General features: G+C 53.5%; 9 protein-coding genes across 9 annotated transcripts; 4 read left to right on the top strand and 5 right to left on the bottom strand.

Moving 5' to 3' along the window:
• Positions 1 to 280: 280 nt before the first annotated feature.
• On the top strand, positions 281 to 1,926 carry LOZ57_000159 (uncharacterized protein; the record flags this gene model as incomplete). Its single annotated transcript, XM_049249267.1, has 5 exons — positions 281 to 463; positions 529 to 640; positions 714 to 1,201; positions 1,282 to 1,685; positions 1,752 to 1,926. 5 exons carry the CDS (start codon positions 281 to 283, stop codon positions 1,924 to 1,926), a joined length of 1,362 nt encoding a protein of 453 aa, XP_049111461.1.
• A 630-nt stretch (positions 1,927 to 2,556) lies between these two features.
• On the bottom strand, positions 2,557 to 3,323 carry SOD4 (Cell surface superoxide dismutase [Cu-Zn] 4; the record flags this gene model as incomplete). Its single annotated transcript, XM_049249266.1, has 2 exons — positions 2,557 to 3,032; positions 3,086 to 3,323. The coding sequence occupies 2 exons, from the start codon at positions 3,321 to 3,323 to the stop codon at positions 2,557 to 2,559; spliced, it is 714 nt and encodes a 237-aa protein (XP_049111460.1).
• Positions 3,324 to 3,973: 650 nt separating this feature from the next.
• LOZ57_000157 (uncharacterized protein) lies at positions 3,974 to 6,151 on the bottom strand (the record flags this gene model as incomplete). The annotated part of the gene is made up of 1 exon (XM_049249265.1): positions 3,974 to 6,151. One exon carries the CDS (start codon positions 6,149 to 6,151, stop codon positions 3,974 to 3,976), a length of 2,178 nt encoding a protein of 725 aa, XP_049111459.1.
• Positions 6,152 to 9,640: 3,489 nt separating this feature from the next.
• On the top strand, positions 9,641 to 10,510 carry LOZ57_000156 (uncharacterized protein; the record flags this gene model as incomplete). The annotated part of the gene is made up of 1 exon (XM_049249264.1): positions 9,641 to 10,510. One exon carries the CDS (start codon positions 9,641 to 9,643, stop codon positions 10,508 to 10,510), a length of 870 nt encoding a protein of 289 aa, XP_049111458.1.
• Positions 10,511 to 11,544: 1,034 nt separating this feature from the next.
• On the bottom strand, positions 11,545 to 12,314 carry ARF1 (Arf GTPase arf1; the record flags this gene model as incomplete). Its single annotated transcript, XM_049249263.1, has 4 exons — positions 11,545 to 11,637; positions 11,694 to 11,759; positions 11,825 to 12,069; positions 12,167 to 12,314. The coding sequence occupies 4 exons, from the start codon at positions 12,312 to 12,314 to the stop codon at positions 11,545 to 11,547; spliced, it is 552 nt and encodes a 183-aa protein (XP_049111457.1).
• Positions 12,315 to 13,177: 863 nt separating this feature from the next.
• On the bottom strand, positions 13,178 to 15,369 carry LOZ57_000154 (uncharacterized protein; the record flags this gene model as incomplete). Its single annotated transcript, XM_049249262.1, has 8 exons — positions 13,178 to 13,510; positions 13,567 to 13,989; positions 14,048 to 14,367; positions 14,428 to 14,541; positions 14,593 to 14,884; positions 14,941 to 14,980; positions 15,038 to 15,066; positions 15,136 to 15,369. The coding sequence occupies 8 exons, from the start codon at positions 15,367 to 15,369 to the stop codon at positions 13,178 to 13,180; spliced, it is 1,785 nt and encodes a 594-aa protein (XP_049111456.1).
• A 290-nt stretch (positions 15,370 to 15,659) lies between these two features.
• Positions 15,660 to 16,601, top strand: LOZ57_000153 (uncharacterized protein; the record flags this gene model as incomplete). Its single annotated transcript, XM_049249261.1, has 2 exons — positions 15,660 to 15,766; positions 15,827 to 16,601. The coding sequence occupies 2 exons, from the start codon at positions 15,660 to 15,662 to the stop codon at positions 16,599 to 16,601; spliced, it is 882 nt and encodes a 293-aa protein (XP_049111455.1).
• A 279-nt stretch (positions 16,602 to 16,880) lies between these two features.
• RPL10A (60S ribosomal protein L10A) lies at positions 16,881 to 17,750 on the top strand (the record flags this gene model as incomplete). The annotated part of the gene is made up of 4 exons (XM_049249260.1): positions 16,881 to 16,899; positions 16,969 to 17,146; positions 17,231 to 17,424; positions 17,488 to 17,750. 4 exons carry the CDS (start codon positions 16,881 to 16,883, stop codon positions 17,748 to 17,750), a joined length of 654 nt encoding a protein of 217 aa, XP_049111454.1.
• Positions 17,751 to 17,965: 215 nt separating this feature from the next.
• On the bottom strand, positions 17,966 to 19,231 carry LOZ57_000151 (uncharacterized protein; the record flags this gene model as incomplete). Its single annotated transcript, XM_049249259.1, has 1 exon — positions 17,966 to 19,231. One exon carries the CDS (start codon positions 19,229 to 19,231, stop codon positions 17,966 to 17,968), a length of 1,266 nt encoding a protein of 421 aa, XP_049111453.1.
• Positions 19,232 to 19,756: the final 525 nt, after the last annotated feature.

Genomic DNA, 19,756 nt, shown 5'->3' with positions numbered 1-19,756 from the left:
GATCAGCACCCGCAGTGGGGAAGAAATAGCTCCCATGTGATAATAGCGGGTGTTTCCTCCAGGCCGCTTTTTCTTGTTTTTTCTCGTCGTCTCCTTGTTCGAGCCCTGGCTGACGGCGCATCGCCAGTGCAATTCGTAGGCTAATTAGTCGAGCGGAGACGTTGCTTGCTTGTTCTCCCTCCACCTGTCCGTTTTACCCACGTTCCACCACCAAACCATCCCCGCCTCACCCGCCGCGCCCCTCGACGACCGAAGATACCGAAAATTCCCCCGATAAGACATGGCTCGCAGCCTGGCCACGGGCCCGGCGGACGGCGCGCCGCTGCGATATATCCCCCTCTCGTACAACCACACCGACTCGCAGGCGTCGGCGCTGCGTCTGGTCTTGGCGCTGAATCCCGCATGGGAGCGTGCGGCGGGCAAGATCGAGTTCGTGCGCTTCACGGATGGCATCACGAACACGGTACGTACCTGCTGGTGGCCGGGTTTCGAGTGAAGACATCCCCCCTTGCCTAACCACTGCTGCAGCTGCTGAAGATCATCCGGCGGGCCCCTGGCCTGACAGACGAGGAGATCGACAATGAGGCCGTGCTGATGCGAGCATATGGCAACCACACGGAGGTCATCATCGACCGCGAAAGTACGTCTCCTCCCTGCCCTCTAACTACCTACTAGTTGCCCCTGGGGACGAACGAACTAACCGGCTCCCGTAGAGGAAGTCCGCTCCCACGCGCTGCTCGCGGCCCGCGGCCTGGCCCCGCCGCTGCTCGCGCGCTTCCGCAACGGGCTGCTGTACCGCTTCATCCGCGGGCAGGTGGCCTCGCCGCACGACCTGACGCAGCCGGCCATCTGGCGCGGGGTGGCGCGGCGGCTGGCGCAGTGGCACGCGGTGCTGCCCATCAACGAAACCGCCGCCCACATGAAGCCGCACCATGAGGCGGACACGCCCGCCACGCCGCTGGACCTCGCGGACGCGCACCTCCTCGACGGAGCGGGCGTGCCGGCGAAGGACGACGACATCGTGCCGGTGGCGACGGCCGAGCAGAGCGGCGGCGCGACGCTGTGGACGGTGCTGCAGAAGTGGATTGTAGCGCTGCCGGCGACGACAGAGCGCGAGCGCGAGCGGCGCCGGCTACTGCAGCGCGAGTTCGAGCGTACGGTGGCCGAGCTGGACGACAAGTCGGGGTTGGGCGAGAACGGGGTATGTGGGAGTCGCTGGCCGTCCATTCGATTTCTTCTGAAGCCTGCTTGCTAACCCGGCCAATTTCACTCCTGGTCCAGCTCATCTTCGCACACTGCGACCTGCTGTGCGCCAACGTGATCGTCCAGCCCAAACCCCCGTCGAGCACTTCCACCGCCAACAGCGCCGTTGAAACAGTCAGCTTCATCGACTACGAATACGCCACGCCGTCGCCCGCCGCCTTCGACATCGCCAACCACTTCGCCGAATGGGGCGGCTACGACTGCGACTACAACATGCTGCCCACGCGCGCCGTGCGCCGCGGCTTTCTGGCCGAGTACGTGCAGAGCTACCGCCAGCACACGCCGCCACCGCCGCCGGCGTCTCAGACCTGCGACGCCAGCAGCGCTGACGACAGCGACAGCGACCACGACGATGACGCGGCCCTCGTCGACAGGCTGTTCCGCGACGTCGACCGCTTCCGCGGCATCCCTGGCTTCTACTGGTACGAACACATCCTAGATTCTCCCATGTTCCGTATAGACACTAACCCGTTATACTTTGTTGATAGGGGCGTGTGGGCGCTGATCCAGGCAACCATTTCGCGCATCGACTTCGACTATGCGTCGTATGCGGAGGAGCGGCTGGGTGAGTACTGGGCGTGGCGTCGCGAGCTGGACGGGTCGCGCGCCGCCGCCGGCGAGGAGATGCCGCTGCGAGAGCGCCGCTGGGCCCAGGAGGCGTAGGGCGTGAGGATATACCACCCCATCATCGCTGGACTAGTTATGTACTACGTATTCTTGTTATGTGTGCGTGTGGGTGTGTGTGTTATTAAAAAAGGTCCGCCGTATGCGGCGTTGTTTTTATATATCGAGTAAGAAAATCAGGGAATTATAATGTAGAATTTATATTTCGGCCAGACGCCACTTTCGGAGTACGGAGTACATTCATATGTAGAGCTCAAAGATGAATTCGAGAGGATGGGCCCCGCGCGGCATGCCGAGCGATGAAACGCGGTCCAAGCTGCGGGCATGGCATCGGGCACGGGGCAGCCAGTGGCCCGGCCGCCTTATGGAGATACGATCAGACAATACGAGAGGAAGACCATGGCATGAATCATTTATTATCCGAGCAAGAAGCTAACAATTACCTACTCGAAAACCCCCGGAAAAACGATATCTCAAGACAGCGCTATCTATTTCGTACGCCCAGAGCACCTGTTTTTGTTCCCTGCTAAAAACCAGCCAAAAGACGAATACCAATCGTAACAATAATAGAAAAAAAGGGTTGTGTCATTAATAAAGAAAGCAGCCGCCACCAGCCGAGAGCGAAAGTGTATTAAATAAGTATTAAGTATAGAAATCAAGCCTCGACGATTACAACAGCAGGCCGGCGACCACAGCCACGACACCCACGGTCGAGAACGCGCTGCTCAGTCTGGAACCGGCGCCGGGGAACATAGGCGGGTAGGGCGTTTGCGAGGGCCGCATGCCGCCCGTGGGCATGACTCCAGTCGGCATGACACCGGTGGGCATGGGCCTACCGCCTCCCAGGAGCGTAAAATTGCCGCAGTTCACACGCGTGCGGTTAGCCCAGTGCACGACGATGGAGAGGTTGCCGACGAAGGAGCCCAGGCCGGGGACGTTGGTGGTGTACAGGTCGAGGTAGTTGGCCTTGAAGTTGCCGGGCCCGGGGATGCGGCCGTACTTGCCGCTGAGATCACCGACCTCGCAGGTCTGGGGCGCAGACGAGTTGCAGCCGGGCACTTCGCCGCGCTGGAAGGGGTCGAGATGGGCGAGCGTGCCGGTGCAGTTGCCATCAGCAGGGACGGGCAAGGCGTGGACGTGGTATACTAGAGTCTGTTAGAAGCGTGGTATCACAGGAAGAGCATGATGGAATGCTTACAGAAGGGCCCGCCAATGGAGGGGAAGCCGGACATGTCAACGTCATAGTAGATACCGCGTCCATCGGGCGCGCCACGAACGGTGACGGTGCCGCGGATGTCGGTGTTGGGCTTGTCGAGGAGGGTGGCCTGGTAGAGGGTGTTGGGTGGGTTGTTGGTCGTGACATAGGCGTCGCCGAGCTTGCCGGTCTGGGCGGCGGCGAGGCCAAGCAGCGAGCCGGCGAGGAGGGCGTAGCGCATGGTGAGCAGATCAGGGAGGGAAGAGCGTCAGGTTAGCGGGCTTGGTGTTTTGGAGACGGAGCGAGCGAATTAATGATTATTATTATAGTCAGCAAACGATAGAGGAGTGTCGAAAGAGCGAGCGGGTGATGTAGCTACTGCAGCAAACAAAGACGCAGATGAATGCACAAGAACTCGGAGGAGTAGTGAATGAAAGACACGGAGCGGGCGGCGGGCGGCCGTTAAATAGCGAGCAGCAGAGCCGCGGCGCGCCCAAAAATAGCAGGCGCGTCCCTGCCGTGGCGCGTGCTGGCAGGATGCACGACAACGCCCGGATTGGGTAGGCAGCGGGGCATGCCAGGCACGACAAGCGCCGCGCCCCCTGCCTAATTGGGAGGCATGGGGGCTGGGCACTGAAACGGCGGATCCACAGAGCTATTTTAGGCAGGCACCAGCGCGCGCCCCGGCTGAACTCTCGCCCGCCAGGATTAAACTGGGCCCCGCGAAACACCCGATTGGGAAGAAACAAACGCCGCGCAAAGCCCGCACGCCAACCCGCCCGGCCGGCGTGTTGCTTGCTTAGTCCAGCCATTGCGTGTGTCAGCCCGTTGTCGCGCCGGGTATATCAATCAGCGTCGTAGTAATAGTAATGCCAGCCTCCAGACCCTCCTTTACGCCGCCCGCACCCCCTTGACCGGGTGCAGCAGCATCGGCGGCAGACACATGCGGCCCTCGCCCGCCATTTCGTCCCTCTCCCCTCCCTGCCCGTCGCCGCCCTTGCCGCCCAGCCAGCGCGCCCACAGCTCACCTGCCAGGTGCGCCGCGTAGAACCAGCTGGCCCCGCGCAGGTGGTGCTCGCCGTCCCCAAACACCGCGCTGCGCGCCCCGCCGCTGGCGCCGGCATGCCCGCCGTTCAACACGCCCGCCAGATACGCCGCCGGCCAGTGCCGGTCCAGGTACACCGCGTGCGGCGCGAACACTGCCTTGAAGCCGTGGTGCAGGCACGCCGTGGCCGGCCACATCTCCGAGAACATCGTGTGCCGTTTCTCGCTGGTCTCGCGGTGCATCGTGTGCAGTAGTCGCCGCGACAGCCGTGACGCCGTGATGACCGCCGCTCGTCGCGGCACCGCCCCCTGTCGATACCCCGTTACATCATCGCGCAGAAGCCACGTCGTGCCCGCCGGGTCAAACAGCGGATTCAGCACGATCAGGTCCGCGTCCTCGCCCGTCCCCCAGTCGTCGTGATCCTCCGCCATGCCCGTTGGCGGCGTGCCCTCGCCCTCCACCTGCAGCACATCCGCCGCGTCGCCCGGACGCAGAGGGCCCCAGATGGGTGTCTGCGGTTGCTGGTACTGCCCTTGTTGTTGCTGCTGTTGCTGGGACGCCCGTCCGCCGCTGGCTTTCAATAGTGCGCTCCATCGGCCATGATAGTTCTCCTTGCTGTTGTCGTGGCCCTGCCCATTATTAATATTACTGCTCCGGCCCTTCGTATACCCGCTTTCAGTCTCGATCCTGCGCCGGAAATCCTGCCACCCGCCATGGACCGTGGGCACGTAGAACCTTCCACTGCGTTCCCACAGATGCTTGCGCGGCTGCGCCTGCGCCCACGCGCCCAGCCCTTGCACTAGCGCATACCAATGCCCCGAGTATCGGACATCCAGCTCCCAGTTCCACACAAACTCGTACTGCGGGTGTCGATGCGAGAAGTGCTGTACCGCCATGAACGCGCTCCGGTACACCCCGTGCACTGGCAGTCCGCGCGCCATCGAGTCGTGCAAGCCGCCGTAGATCAGGCCCATCTGCCGCTCCGTCCAGAGGCTGCCCAGTCCGCGGAATTCCTCTGGCAGCGCATCGCGCAGCACTCGTTGATATGTCGTGTCGTCCGCCCAGATTGGCAGGTTGTCGTCGCGCACATGTACCAGGAAGTGCACTTCAAACTCGCCGCCCGACTGCAACGTCAGCTCCGCTATTAGTGCCCGCAGGTTCAGGATTGTCTCTTCGGTATACTCGAAGTCGTGCCAGGTGCGGATCAGAAAGGCCGTACGTGGTAGCTTCTCGCTGCCCGTCGTCATATTATTGCGAAGCTCGTCTTGGGCACCGTCCCTCTTTTCCCGCGGCCCTGTTGGATCAACCGGCCCTGCCTCTCCCTCCCCCACTCTCCGAAACCGATGCTCATTGCGCCGCACACACCGCTGCACCGCATCCGCCCACTTGACCTTGCGGAAATCCACCGGTGGCACCTCCGCCCACACTGCCTCCGCACCCGCGCGGTCTCCATGCAGTCCTGCACCACTGCCGCCTGCCTGCCGCCCGTACCCCAGCCCGTACGGCCCCAGCCGGCCAAACCGCTCAAAGCAGATATCGTCACGCAGACCCAGCACAGCATTGGAGCCAAACGCAGCATCAGGAAAACCACGCGGCACACCGTCGTAGTAGCGCACTGGCGGCAGCTTCACGGTGTCGTCGTCGGTCAGAAAGCAATCCTGCTTCCGGCCGAAGCGCTTGAGGTACTCAGGAGACGTGTAGTTCGGATACGGATCAAACACGTAGCTCTCCGCCTGGAATCCCCCTTCCTTCTCGCCCTCCGCAGCACCTGTGCTATTCGATTCTTTTTGTTCCTCGCCCGCATTCTCCGGCACGTTCTGCGCTCTGCGCACCAGCGTCCGCAGCCCACCATAGTACCGCTGCAGGACCGGAAACCCTTCCCACGTCGGCGGCAACTTGCCGCCCTCCAGCAGCTGGCTGTCCACCGGCGACACCCCAACCAGCACCTGCAGCAGCGTCACGCGGAAGAGCACGAACACGAACAACACCAACGCGAAGAACACCGCCAGGCACACGCACCGCATGATCTGGTGATGCAGCCGCCGCCCGCGCAGAATCGTTTGTGGTCGATAGTGGCGGTGATTGCGCCGCCGGAGGGGCCTGGCTTCGGCGTAGGAGATAGTGGTGTGGGAGGAAGTGTCGGAATATGGGTGGGATTCTTCATCGTGCTCGAAGGACGTCTCGCGCGAGGTGTACGGCGTGGTGCTGCTGTTCGAACCAGTACTGGCTCTAGGCCGGCTCTTCTCCCAGTGGTATGTGATCTTGTCTTTTCTCTTCATCGCTTTTTCTCCCCCTTCAAGTCTGTGTGCCTTGTGGAGTAGCAACGGCCTCGGTGAGGACCATGCGGCGGTACCCCTCCCTCCCCAAGCACAAAAGGTTCCTACTCGCGCCTTTTTATCTTCTCCAGCTCTCGATTTTGACGTGGAAACAGAAACAAAAAGGGAATAGCGGTAGGTCGTCGTAGCTCATATCAATCGTTATGCAAATCGTATCTCATCCCGTCGTGTGCCTTTCGAGCTCGCGCTGCTATGTCGTTGATGTCAGAGAGGGAAAGAGCCGCCGAGTCGTCTGTCAGTCCGTAAACATCCACTTCCATTGACCAATCATTGTCGACTATTCAGGACCCACCCAAGGGTTTCTCTTCACTATTGGTTGCTCTGAGCGCCCCATCTCTGCTAGCTCCGACTCTGCGTCGTCATGGCAACGGGCATGACTAAGCTGCGAAAGCATGGCAACCTCACTGTATTTGGACTAGCGTCTTGCTACGAGCCCGAACTTTTCTGACTTACATAAGCGATCCTCCTTTTCACTTCCTGCAATTATTTTGGCGGTCACTTGTGATAGTGAAATGAAACAACTTTGTTTCATAACTTAATATCCTCCAGTCTGTGGAGCACTAGCGGGCTTTAAACCAGTATGAAGGGGGAAATTGCTTGCTCAAGAATGGTAAACTTATTATTGTAAAAAACAGGACATTTTGTAGCTCCGGTTTCTTATCTCGAAATCCTATGCAGAGTATATAGAAGAGAACAAGCTTTAAGTTAGAGTCGAGAAGGAATTTTTCTAGAAGAACAAAAAGAGAGAGGGGAGGAAGAAGGCTAATGATCCATCACAGTGATGCTGCAACTTCCTTTACACCCAAAAAGCATACAAATAATGATTCCAACAAGTCATCTGGTTTTTTTTTAGGCGGATAGAATCCACGTGCATTGCCACCACGCGAGGGAGCCAAATCCTAGGACTGCTCCATATTTGATACTTCAGCTAGTTATCTGATTCACACTCCGCTAGGCTGCAGTAGTCCGCCTAGTTTTTTTTTTGGCAATTGTGCTGTTCTGTCTGTGCCATGGGGAGACACGCGTTAGCTGGGTTAGTTAAACCTAGAAAGTAATATAACATATCCTTCAAAGGGCCATGGACAGCTTTGAGGCGTTTTAATGCGAAAGCTGCACTGCAACTGGCCAGCGTATCTTCAGCATAGCGGAAGATAATATCCTCCAATCATGTCCAATGTACTCCGTACTCAGTATTCTTACCCATATTGCTGCTGGCAGGTGTAGACGAATGGCATAATCATTTGGGAGACTTTCGATATACCCCGTATTGGACTAGGAATCCGAATATGCCCTTCACTCAACTGAAAGAGGTGTCGACCGAATCTAATACCTGACTCATGAGATTTTCGGTCTTCCCTGGAAAGACATCTGACAGATTAGTGTCATTTGTCAAGCCGTGCTCGGAGAGACACCAATATGGGCCCACCGGTATTAACGGCTTTGGCCCTGGAAACCTCGTAGATATGAGTAATGATCACCACTTATGAGTCAAACTAACGGCACGAAGGGCGCCTGGTATGCAGGCCCTGCGCGACAAGAGTAACATTCTAAAGCCCAACGCATTGTTCGGGCATTGTTGCATATCATAATCTATTCAGCAGTTAGCGCCCGGAGCGAGGAGGAACAGACGGCATGTGTATATGTAGAGCGGTGTTCTGCGGGAGGTGCGAGAACCAATGAGCAGCCGTGTGGGTTGTTGTTCGTATCTCGACGTTGCAGAACGGGTTTTGGCGGTGAGCTTGGTATTTGGATATGTTGAAAGAGAGGTAGGTAGAAGCTGTGCAGTCGTCACTAGAGTCGTGCTTCAAGATTTTGTTCAAGCCCAGTATATTGCATCTTCGTGCGAGTACATAATGCGTCGTTGGGTGCCTAGGGGGCAGCAAGCAGGACACAGTCACCAACAAACAACAGGGCCATTCCGATCAATATCGGGGTTCTTTTTCCCGAGTCTCGGGGATCTTGGCCCGTGGTACAAGGTCCTGAAGGAGCGCATCCATTATTAACAGTCGGATTCTTATTATTACCAATGCCGCCGCAGCCACTGGAAGCCGAACCGCCCTTCCTTACCTTGGCGTAGGAGCCCCCGGCCCAGGCCTCTCGACCAGAGGTCATCCAACGTACAAAAATATCTCAAACAGCGGCGACTCGCAGGGCGCGCGCCCTTGGGACCAGAGTAGCAGCTCCCGGGCCCGAGACTTTTGCGAGCTGCGGCGGAAGCCTGGACGTGGATCAATGGGATGGCTTGCCGACGGCCTGACTGCAGCGCGAGACAAGTTAAAAAACACGAAAAGAGTTACACCAGCCAACCTTGCTTCTCGCCTTGCGTCTGATCGGTCAAGCGGCACGTCCACAGCTGGCGTTGCGTCGTATTTGCCAGTTGGCGGAGAGTCTTGCTGGGAGGTTCCGGTGCCGCGTCGTCTCAGGGGTGGCCAATCGTCCTTGTCGTCACCGCACAACGTCCTGCCAGTTCCAACACCCTTCGCTGACGAACGGCATCTGAAGAATCTCTAACCGTGAGTCTGGAGGCGCACATACTTCCAGGCGCTATGCCTTTTGACGCAACGCTGACCAGCTAGTCGAGCGATGGCGCTGATCTAGACCCCATCGATGCAGCGCGAAATCCGGTTGCTGTGGCGCTGGACGTGCCTGGCTGTCATCTGAGCAGCAACGCATTTAGGCGTGACGGGCGCTGCAGCTGGTTATCAGGCCACAGCAACAACCCGCCCTACTCTGCGCGCGCTGTGAATCCCCGATTATTCGCTGGCTGGCTGGTGCTGAGCAGTGACTCGCATGTCGGTCGAGGATACCGCACAATGGGTCTTGTGATAAAGTCCCTGAAACATCCTCCTGTCATATGCCGCTCAGTATCTTCTTCTCACTTTGCCGCCTCTCGGATATCACCGCTGGTATTCTGACGTCCATTTGAACGAGGGTCTGGTCAGTTTATCCTGTGCTCTCCCTCAGCCCCCTCCTGCAACGTGACTTCTTCTCTCGTAAACTGCAGCAAGATCTCTCTCACTGCCTTCTTGATGGCCCAGCTCGTCAGAGCACAAACGGTAAGCAACTGGAAGACCTCACTGTTCCAGCTTTCCTTTCTGCCTTGGTGTCTCTTCAGCACAGTATTTCCCGTCACTCACATCTCAGCAGCCGGGTGTCTCCCCGATCCGCTTCGAAACTATGGCTCTTGAGGACGAAGGTTCTTACCTCTCTTCGCCGTTCATTCTCACTCTCATTTCCACACTGTTCGTGCTGGCCCTAAGTCTCTTCGTCCGCAGGGTCCAGGTTGGGTACCATGCTTTTCTGGCTCTGGGACCAGGTGGCACGCCGTCAACCTTTGCAGGCTACCTGCGAATCTGTGTGCTGAGGATCTTTGCCTTAAGAAACCCTCTCCATCCGCCATTTTTGTCTCCCAATCTGCCTTCACAGACTGGAATTCTCAAGAATTTACCGAAGCGAGCTGGCCCGCGGCCCAAGGTCGTTGGGATAGCTCCTCAACGCCAGATGACCCAACGCGGGACGCCGGCCATGTATGCAGCGCTCACTGCCGCGATCAAGGAAATATCCGCTCAAAACATCGACGGCCTCTACCTTGGAACGTCCTGTTTTGAAAAACACAGCACAGGCCTCTTCTCCACGCCCTCTCTCAGAAGCCAACCGACCTGCAATGGTGAAGTGTGCCATTCCCACCCTAGTGATGGCAGCCTGCACTTAACCCTCCACCCAGCAGACGTCAAACATATCATCGAGAAGGGCTGGGGCGAACGCCACCCCCTCGCTCGTGAAAGCTGGTGGTGGAAGCTCAGGTTTGTGCCCGTCGGCTTTGTCATGATTTACGCGCCGCAGACGATGGAGGAACTGCAGTCTGTTATTCAAATTATCCATGCTGCGGCATGGTGGGTGACTGGAACGGAGCCGCGCTCTCAACAAGCCTCGCTCAAGGTTCTGGGACAAGTCCCTTGTGAAAGTGTTGATTCGCAGACAGCAGCAAATAGCGGCGTGAAAGTCACTTGGTGTGATACGGCTGGGTGCTCTATGGGGGCGATTTGAGAACGAAGTAAGAAATGATGTTTTTGTGATGCGCATGACTGAAGACGATAACGCGCGACTACGACTACGACGACGATGATGCTGACGATGCTGACGACTTATGCGAACAACTACCTTATCCAAAGTCACAAGATTGACTGAACCCTTTCGCCATCATACCCTCTTTATTCGCCAACTAGGCGAGTATCTCCAGACCTAGCATTTTCTTCTACCAATCTTTTCCCTAGGCATTCCCTTGACTATACTGATTCCCCCAGCGACCACGACTAATTTTCCTTGACTCCTCAATACTCATTGGCCCATGATTACTGACTCTTGCTCTGACCTGTTTCCTTAATGTTGACCTCCAGCAACCTTATAATACGTTGATGTTTACATAGATGCCTAGTCCCACGATAATCAATAATAGGTAGCATCGATTTCTCAAAACACACCCTGTAGCAGTGAAGTCTATGACTTAGATCTTTCCTGCAGTATTTCTAAATACCCAAGGAAGAGTTACTGCTCCGTAGAACACTAGAAATGTTGCTATACAGATCAAATTGTTATCTCAAACTCAAATCTGGGAGGCCAGACTCCAGAGTATGCTAAATCGAACAATAGGCATGTGGGTAAAGAAGGCATTTCAGATATTCTTTATTACCGACGGATAGAAAAAGAGCACTTCCCAGTACACTACGACCAGACGACATACGCTATTAGACATCGGTTCCGTGACGTCGTTGTGAGCTACTCATACTGATTCGTTAAATGAGATGAAAAGGCGGTTGCAACACCCAAAAACGAAGTAGAGAGGAACAGAGCCTTCAATTAACAAGACGAGAATGACATTAAAGAGACAACAAAAAAAAGGGGGGAAGCATATAAGAGTTTAGAAAACACGAAACGGCAAACTAGACGGGAAGTAAGAAGATGACGCCAGGATGGAGAAAAAGGAACCCTATCAAAAACATGTTCCCGCAAACCCCATATTTCTGCATCGACGCAACACATAATCCCTGGTTTGGCATGACACATCAATCATTGCAGAGCGTTCAGTCATGCCCGGACTTCTTGAGGGCGTTTGCCAACCATTCGAGGCCCTCGTAAAGACCATCACCGGTGGTGGCGCAGGTAGATTGAATGTACTTTGGACAGGTCAGCTGTACGGTCATCTCAAAATAGCGGTGAGAGAGTGGCTTACCCAGGCACGTTTTGTCAAGCTTTGAAGACCAAGTTGCTGAGTAATCTCAGCTGGGCTCATGGCATTCTAGCAAGAGCAATGGTATTAGTAGTGTGTCAAACCAAGCGGCCAGTCGGCGATATAAAACTTACGGGAAGATCTTGTTTGTTGGCGAAGACAAGGAGGAGGGCATCGCGGAGTTCGTCTTCATTGAGCATGCGCTGAAGTTCCTCTCGGGCCTCGACGACACGGTCACGATCATTGCTGTCGACAACGAAAATGATGCCTTGCGTGTTCTGGAAATAGTGTCGCCAAAGGGGTCTGATCTTGTCCTGGCCACCAACGTCCCACACGGTGAATTGGATGTTCTTATATTCGACCGTCTCGACGTTGAAGCCTAGCGAGTGCAATAACACAAATTAGTTTCTCGTCCAGACCGCCGAGGTAAATTCCAACTTTTTGCATGCAGCATGAGGGCCGGCATAGCCACTTACCAATTGTGGGGATAGTCGTGACGATTTCACCAAGTTTCAGCTTGTATAGAATGGTGGTCTTTCCAGCAGCATCAAGGCCAACCATCAGGATTCTCATTTCCTTCTTTCGCCATATGCTGTCGAACAATTTCGAAAATGTCATGCCCATCTTGGCGGTGTTGTCGTAGAATCAGCAGGGACAGGAGAGCGGGCTAGCTGGTGGCAGAAACAATCCAAGAAATTAGCATAAAGGTTTCACACAACAGATAGATGCACTGGGTAGTCTCGCAGGACCGAATCCTTGGGGCAGGGTTGCGAGGTGGGCTGAAGTGGGATGGTGGAGGGCCCCAGTGAGGTGAGGGTAGGCACCCAGGGGATCGGAAAAGGTGTTTCCTCCACACACGGGCAGCAGAAAGGGCAGAGGCCAACTCACCGGGCAAAGAGCAGCGAGAACGCAGAGCGGAGGCGAGTGGGAGTGGGCAACTGGGGTGTGTCGGTGGGTGGGTGGGCAGCGAGTCCAGCGATGGGTTGCTAATAGTTGTTCTGATGGATGCAAAATTCGGGGAGAACGAGGAGTGCAGCGTAGCCTTTGTCACCCGCGCTAGCAGCCAAGCACACCCACACCACCACACAAACGGCAAAAACGTGACCGGCGCGGGCTGATGGCAAATCGCCCAAGAGCCAGAGAAAACTGCTGGCCGCCGGTCTTGCGCGCGCGGGCAGGCGTCTGCGTCTGCAAGCCGGCGCTGTCCAGCCGTGATCTCGCGCGTTGCTCGCAAAGAGGCCACGCTGTGCATGCTGAGTGGCGCAGTTACTAGTTATGTACCAACTATGGCTTTGTGCTTGCCAGCTACCCACGCTCTGATGCTCTCCTCTCCCCATCATCACGGCATAGATTTAAAGACATGTTGCTAATGGCTCCCAGTCCTTCTCGCAGATCCAACTTGTCCAGTACTCCCAGGTCCAAAAGCTTTCCAGAAACCCCAAAAAGGAATAGAAGTTCAATCGCTATCCTGCCATCCAATGCCCTAGTCAGGCACGATTTCTCGTTCTCCTGCGATGGATCGCTCTTTGTATCTCTATCACGCGATTCTTCAATGACTGATGCGTCGATATTCCGCCAATGGCATTGTTGACCCATCCAAACAAAGAGAGCCCCGCAATGGACAAAAACATTATGACCGCAAAGGAGACCCAGTAGTTCTTGACGGTATAGGAGTTCTTGAGGCCCTCAATCTCCGTTGAGAAATAGCTTGTCAGCAGACTCACAGGCAGAAAGAGGATTGTGACTTTGGACAGCAGAACTGTGCTGCGCGTCAACTTTTCCACGGCGCTCGAGTCTCTAATGGCGATCAAGTTGAACACCTGGACAACTAGTTAGCCTACCAAACCCTAGAAGCATATCTGCATGGTGTCGTTACCAGAAATGTGAGAGTCTCTTTCTCATTCAAGCACTCCTCTATTTCACTGAGAGCGTATAACCGTATTCGATCCGCGAGCCGCTCAATGCGATTGAGCGCTGCTGGCTTTATCTGCACTCCTCCTATTCCATGGCGCAGTCCAAAGTCGTCCGGGGCCTCCTCATTACCCATCCCCTCGGAAACTTCTTGCCACCTGTCCTGGGGTAGGGGATCAAAGATGTGCTTATTCAGCCCACGAATCTGACATGGCGAGCGATGCTTGCCATTGCGGGACCGGTTCATCATGTGCAGTTGTCTGTTGAGAATTCTGGTCGCTATGAGCTCATAGCTCTGATACAGGCGCTTCAGCACTGCAAGCTCTCTTCCTACTCGATGTAGATCTGTGACCAGATCTATTCGCGGCCTGGTGAGCATGCTAGTTCGCTATGCGATCATTAGTGACTCTGCAGTGCTGTAACATTCAAGAGGTTTGCGGCCTTACTAGTTTTTCAAGGGCAGCACTATACGAGTGCTCCCTCCCAATGACCAGGCTATAGTTGGTCGCCCAGTCGTCAAAAATATAATAAAAAAGCAAGCTGGGCGCCTCTCCTTTTCTAATCCGTACATCTTCACAAGAATTAGACGAGTTGCGGATATGCGTTCCCAAGAGCGGATTTTGCTTCTTTTTATCACTATGCTGTTTTGGAATTCCAAAAAGCACCAACCCGATGTTTCGTCGGATCACTTTGAGCGCTTCTCGTCTTTCCTCAAAACTCAACGTTTCTCGCGCAAAGGGGTTTTCTTGTATTGAGATCACGGTTCCTAATGGGCATAATCAGCTTCTGCCAGATCAAGAAGCCTAAGCACCCTGGGCAATCCTACCATCTGAACATAGTACAAGCCAAGACCAAACTCTCTTTCCGTCGGGACGACCTGGTTGCTGGCTGAACTTGAGCTTTGGTACCACATAAAGGGAATTATACCCGATGCATATATCTGTTTCTGATTAGCGAAGCTGCCAATCGCATTTGGACTGAGATTACTTACACTCGTTGCCATAATCCACAGATGAAAAGTGCCAGATTTTATCTACTAGTTGCGAAAATGAAATGCCGCTCAAATCAAATTCTCTTAATTTCTCCAGCGACCGAGGTGCCTCCTCTAAACTCTGGCCGGTTTCGATGTCTTTCAACACCGTTACCCCCGACGAATCGTCTTCATCGGTTGATTGTTCCCGTGCAAGCATTGGAGATACTGGCGTAATCTTTTTCTTTTTGGTGGGATCGGAGCACATCAAGCCTGCAAGCCGATGGGACATTCCATAGCGCGCAGTGAGAGTCTTTTTCTTGTCAGTACATCCACTTCACACAGCAAACCATCTCTGATCTCAAATACCTGTACAAGCTCAACTTGGCGCTCAGGCGCCCAGATGTGTCTGAAGTTCAATGTATTAGTCGAAGCGAATTGAGGTAAAAGACATTGAATTTCTCACATCCACCTCGTCTCAAACGGCTTTGGCGTCTATATGATTCTTTCGCCTCAGCATTTGATTTACGATCAGGTCTACGCAGAGTGCTCAGTAAAACTTACGTTTTTATCTAACAATGCTGAAATCTCATCATTCTCAACATCGACTGAGCACCAAGCTCCGCGGTCGTCAAAGTCGACCACAAAGTTGCGCGCCTCCTCATCTCCGAGGTGATACTGGCAATGTCTAAAACCGGAATTGTCGTCAAGGTTGTATATTTTTTTAAGGAGTGATGGGCAATTTGTTAGGTTCTGGTAGTACTCTGGGATCGCTTTGGCTGGTGGCAGTTGGGTCATTATGTCTGGGGAAGCGCGGGGCCAGCAAACTCAATCCGCGCTTGGGCCTTGTCGCTGTATGGAGCAGAAGATGAATTGTCAATACAATCACCACGACGGTCTGTCAGGCATTCAGGCACTGAGTAGGCCGTTGTCAAGCATGGATTCTGTCGGCTTTTTTTATCCTCGATCACAACTATTTTCAGACAAGCCTTGTCGACTCCCATAAATAGTTTTGACCTTGCAGGGAGGCAAGCCGGCGCTTAATCTCACTATGCCCGCCATGGAATGGATCATGGCATCGCTTGCAGATGCACCCTGACCTTGTGCAGGGGGTTCGACCAATAAAAGCTGTGGGTCAACTCTCAAACGTTATCACCATCGGGTCAACTTCGGTTGACTCATTTGTTAGAAAGAGGTGAGTCAGTCATATATATCTTGCCTCTTCTCCCTTGCGCACGGAGCACGGCTTGTTTAGAATGAATTCCAAAGAAAATACCGCCGGTGGCCCTTGCGCAGACATGCATCGCAGCACAAGCACGGTGATCCGAATTCCTTCCATTATACCCCCAAACTTCCTTCAGAAGTTATGCGTGCACTATCGAAAGGCCCGTTTACGTGCGCTGCAAACTGACCCATCCGCGTTTTCTTCGACTTATGAACGTGAGGTCCAATTTCAGGATAACGACTGGATCAAAAGATTGCTCAATCCACTGGCTCAAAGTTTTGTGGCGTTAGTCAAGAGCGATAATCTTTCTCCCGCTGGGAACTCGATATGGGACGAAAGTGATAAAAGTTCTAAAAGTGGTGTTGATCATGATCATCTACAATTATTGTCTGAAAATGAATGGGCTGGGATGATAGTGTTGATGGGCCCCAAAGTGCTTGCTGTGGACGGCTCCGAGTCTGGAAACCCATTGAACGCGTTTCATTCCATGGGAGCAGCTGAGGCGCCAGATGCTGTTTCTTTTGCTGGGAGAGAGCTTGCGTACATTGCGGCGTCGATGTTCGTTTTGCCGGAGGCGCGCAGGCAAGGGATCGGTCGCAGACTCATCGCTGAAAGCTGGCAAGCTGTTAAGAAGGATGCTATGGCTCTCAGTGCCCTGAAACTAAACATATGCCTTTTAGTAGCTGGTGAAAATGAACCCGCTATCCAGCTATATCGCACCTGCGGGTTTGATATTTTACCAGGAAATCTAGGATTGGAAAATAAAAGTACAACTGTAGCCATGGTAAAGATGACTGAACTATAAGGCATATTTTTCGAATAGAGAGATAACTAATTAATTCGAATTTTCATTCACACCTCGTACCCAGCTTCCACAATCTATGATCGATATGCGCTGAGCCCAGAATTTGCAGTGAGGTCTCATGTGACATAGGGTTGCGCTAGGACGCTTTGGGCTAGCACCCACACATCTGCCGAACAAATTCCAGACTCTTTTCTCGCGATTCGACAGCAACATCAAGCGCCAAAGTCCTCACCATAAGAATCACTGTTTAGGGTATTCTTCTGGAAGACTGTCTTCATCATGTCTAAAGTCACAGTCGGTAAGATTTTCGAATATTACAGCCCCTGTTCTGATTGGAGATCAAGCAATTAACGGACTTGTGAAATAGCCGGCGTGCGCCAAAATGTTCAGCAGCTTCTGGACTACTCCAACAACCAGAAGAAGAGAAACTTCCTCGAGACCGTCGAGCTCCAGATCGGATTGAAGAACTATGATCCCCAGCGTGACAAGCGTTTCTCGGGCACCATCAAGCTTCCCTCCGTTCCCCGCCCTGGAATGAGCATCTGGTACGTTTGTGCTCGCTCTACACGACCTATTCAAGGATTCAGAAATAATTGAGTATGGGCTAACGGTGCGATTGCGATTGATAGTGTTCTCGGTGACCAGCACGATATCGATCGTGCCAAGCACCACGGCATCGATGCCATGTCCGCTGATGACTTGAAGAAGCTTAACAAGAACAAGAAGCTCATCAAGAAACTCGCTCGCAAATACGATGCCTTCCTTTCCTCCGAGACCTTGATCAAACAGATTCCCCGTATCTTGGGTCCTGGTCTCTCGAAGGGTTAGTCAGATGATCGGTCTTGAATGGCCAAACCACAGATTGCTGACATTTATTTTTCTTTAGCTGGTAAATTCCCTACTCCCATCTCCCACAATGAGGATCTCTCCAGCAAGGTCAATGATGTGAAATCCACCATCAAGTTCCAGTTGAAGAAGGTGCTCTGCATGGGTGTCGCCGTCGGAAACGTTGGCATGACCGAGGACGAATTGATCTCCAACATCATGTTGGCCATCAACTACTTGGTCTCCTTGTTGAAGAAGGGATGGCAAAACGTTGGCAGCTTGACAATCAAGGCCACTATGTCTCCTCCTAAGCGACTTTACTAGGCTTCTGTGGTTTGGACTGTACGACTGCGTTGTGATGACAATAAATATGTATTTACGGTCTGCTACAATTAGCGAATAAAAAAACCCATACCGAAGTCAATTGGAGCTATCTCTCGATATGGAATCCGTCAAGTGATATCTTGCATATTATACAGTGGCGATAATTTTGTAACAGTATCGTACACTCTAGTCTACCTCTATGATGCGTATAAGATCTACTCCATACCGTCCATCAAATCCGTTTTATCCAAAATCATGCCCCTCATCCCCAAAAGCTCCCTCAAGCTCTCCCACTCTTCCCCTTCCTCCTCACCCTGCATCCAAGGGTCTTTGAACCCCCAAGCCATAGCAATCTTATCCATTGCGCAGCGTTCCTCTTCCCTCAGCCACCGATATCGCAACGGCGTCCCCTGTAACCACACCACCCGGCGCATCTGATCATTTGCCGTGGCGAGTGCAATAAGCCCGAGGGACGATGTACACGTAACATATGCCATGATGGCGGAGAAAGCCATCCACGTTGATGTAGTTGGGTTGATGGTATTCTGGAAGGTGGCGGCATAACTGGCCAGCCCGTATGCTGCAAGCGGGGTGCTAGCTAGTCCGGCAATGGGCAGAGAGGCCTTTCGGAGGATTTTGGCGCGGTGGAAGGCGGGGGCGCAGAAGGTTTTATCGACGATAGCGAAGGCGAGGGGGAGATTTTTTTGTTCAATGGCTACGTCGAGAGCCATGTCAGCCAGGTCTTGCGGAATAGCATTTTTCGCAGCCTTAGGATTTTCGGCACGGTATGTTATTACCGAGCCGTTGGCTTGCGGTGCGGGCTTGTTGGCGTAGAGGGAGAAAACTTCAGGGAAATGGTTGGCTTTCTTAAGTTGGGTCTGGATGATGGTATATTCGCGTAGTATATTCGGTGATATGAAGACTTTCGGGTCGCATATCACTTCATTTAGCAGCGATGATACCGCAATGATAGCCCTCTGTCGGAAATTTTTCTTCGGTATTACTTTTGTTTTTGCGGGCGCCTTGTTACTCGCGCCATTCTCGTCTTCCAAGTCCAGCAGTGACGACGTGGCATTGTTTTCGGTCTTCTGCGTCGAGATATAATGATCAGAAAGGGCGATATCGGCGATGATCTTGCATCGTTCAAACAAATGAAGGATTGTTTCTTCCGTAGGTAACGTCGTCGCCGTAATTATTGCATGGGAGTCTTGGAGCGCGTCACGAAGCATATGGTCTGGGTCATTTTGAGGCGGGGTAGCCGAAAGACACGCAAGAGTCTGAGCAGAGACGTTAAGGAATCCGAACCTTGTCGGACTGTTTCTGGGTCTAAGAGACGTTTTTCGAGGGCCTTTGGGGCGTGCTGGCAAGGGCGAAGGTTGAGATGACAGGCTAAATTGTTTGGGAGAAAACGTAGAAAACTGGCAGAATTGGCATATTGAAGCATGGGTCCTCCTAGAAGACCGTAGAGGAGTCCATGTCATATTGACTGCTTGCTGTATGGAGTGTTTCTTCTGCATAGTGGTTGTGATTTGACGTTGGTTGTTGGAAGAACGAAATTTGCGGCGACTAGAGTTTGACGGAGATCTATATGCGCGCCTTTACGACATACCGCCATTAAGGCCACAATTGCAGGGAAAACCTATCTTAAAGTCTTTCGGGTCTAGTATAGTATATTTATTTGACTAAATACGATTTTACCTACAGAGGTGTGGAAGAAGGCTGTTCCTGACACTGCACTTATGTGTGTTTCGAGGCTCCATACGGAGCACTCCGTACTTGAATTTAAACTCTGATTATCCTTACAGCCCTATATGTAGACAGACGGCAAATCAAATCCACACAACCGTAAATATGGCCAATAGTGAAGCAATACTACCAACGGCCACGGAGATCAGGAGACCTCAGGCTTAAGTTTCCAAAATGGTAATCTTTGTCAAGTCATCTCGCAGCTGCTGGTGATAAGGAGATCAATTGGGTGCCGTATAGAATTTAAGCATTCGATTAGG

This window comes from Ophidiomyces ophidiicola, assembly GCF_022830035.1.
Source record: "Ophidiomyces ophidiicola strain CBS 122913 chromosome Unknown scaffold_1, whole genome shotgun sequence".
NCBI lineage: Eukaryota > Fungi > Ascomycota > Eurotiomycetes > Onygenales > Onygenaceae > Ophidiomyces > Ophidiomyces ophidiicola.
Note: the sequence above shows the minus strand (reverse complement) of the source record. Positions and strands in the feature narration are given on the sequence as shown.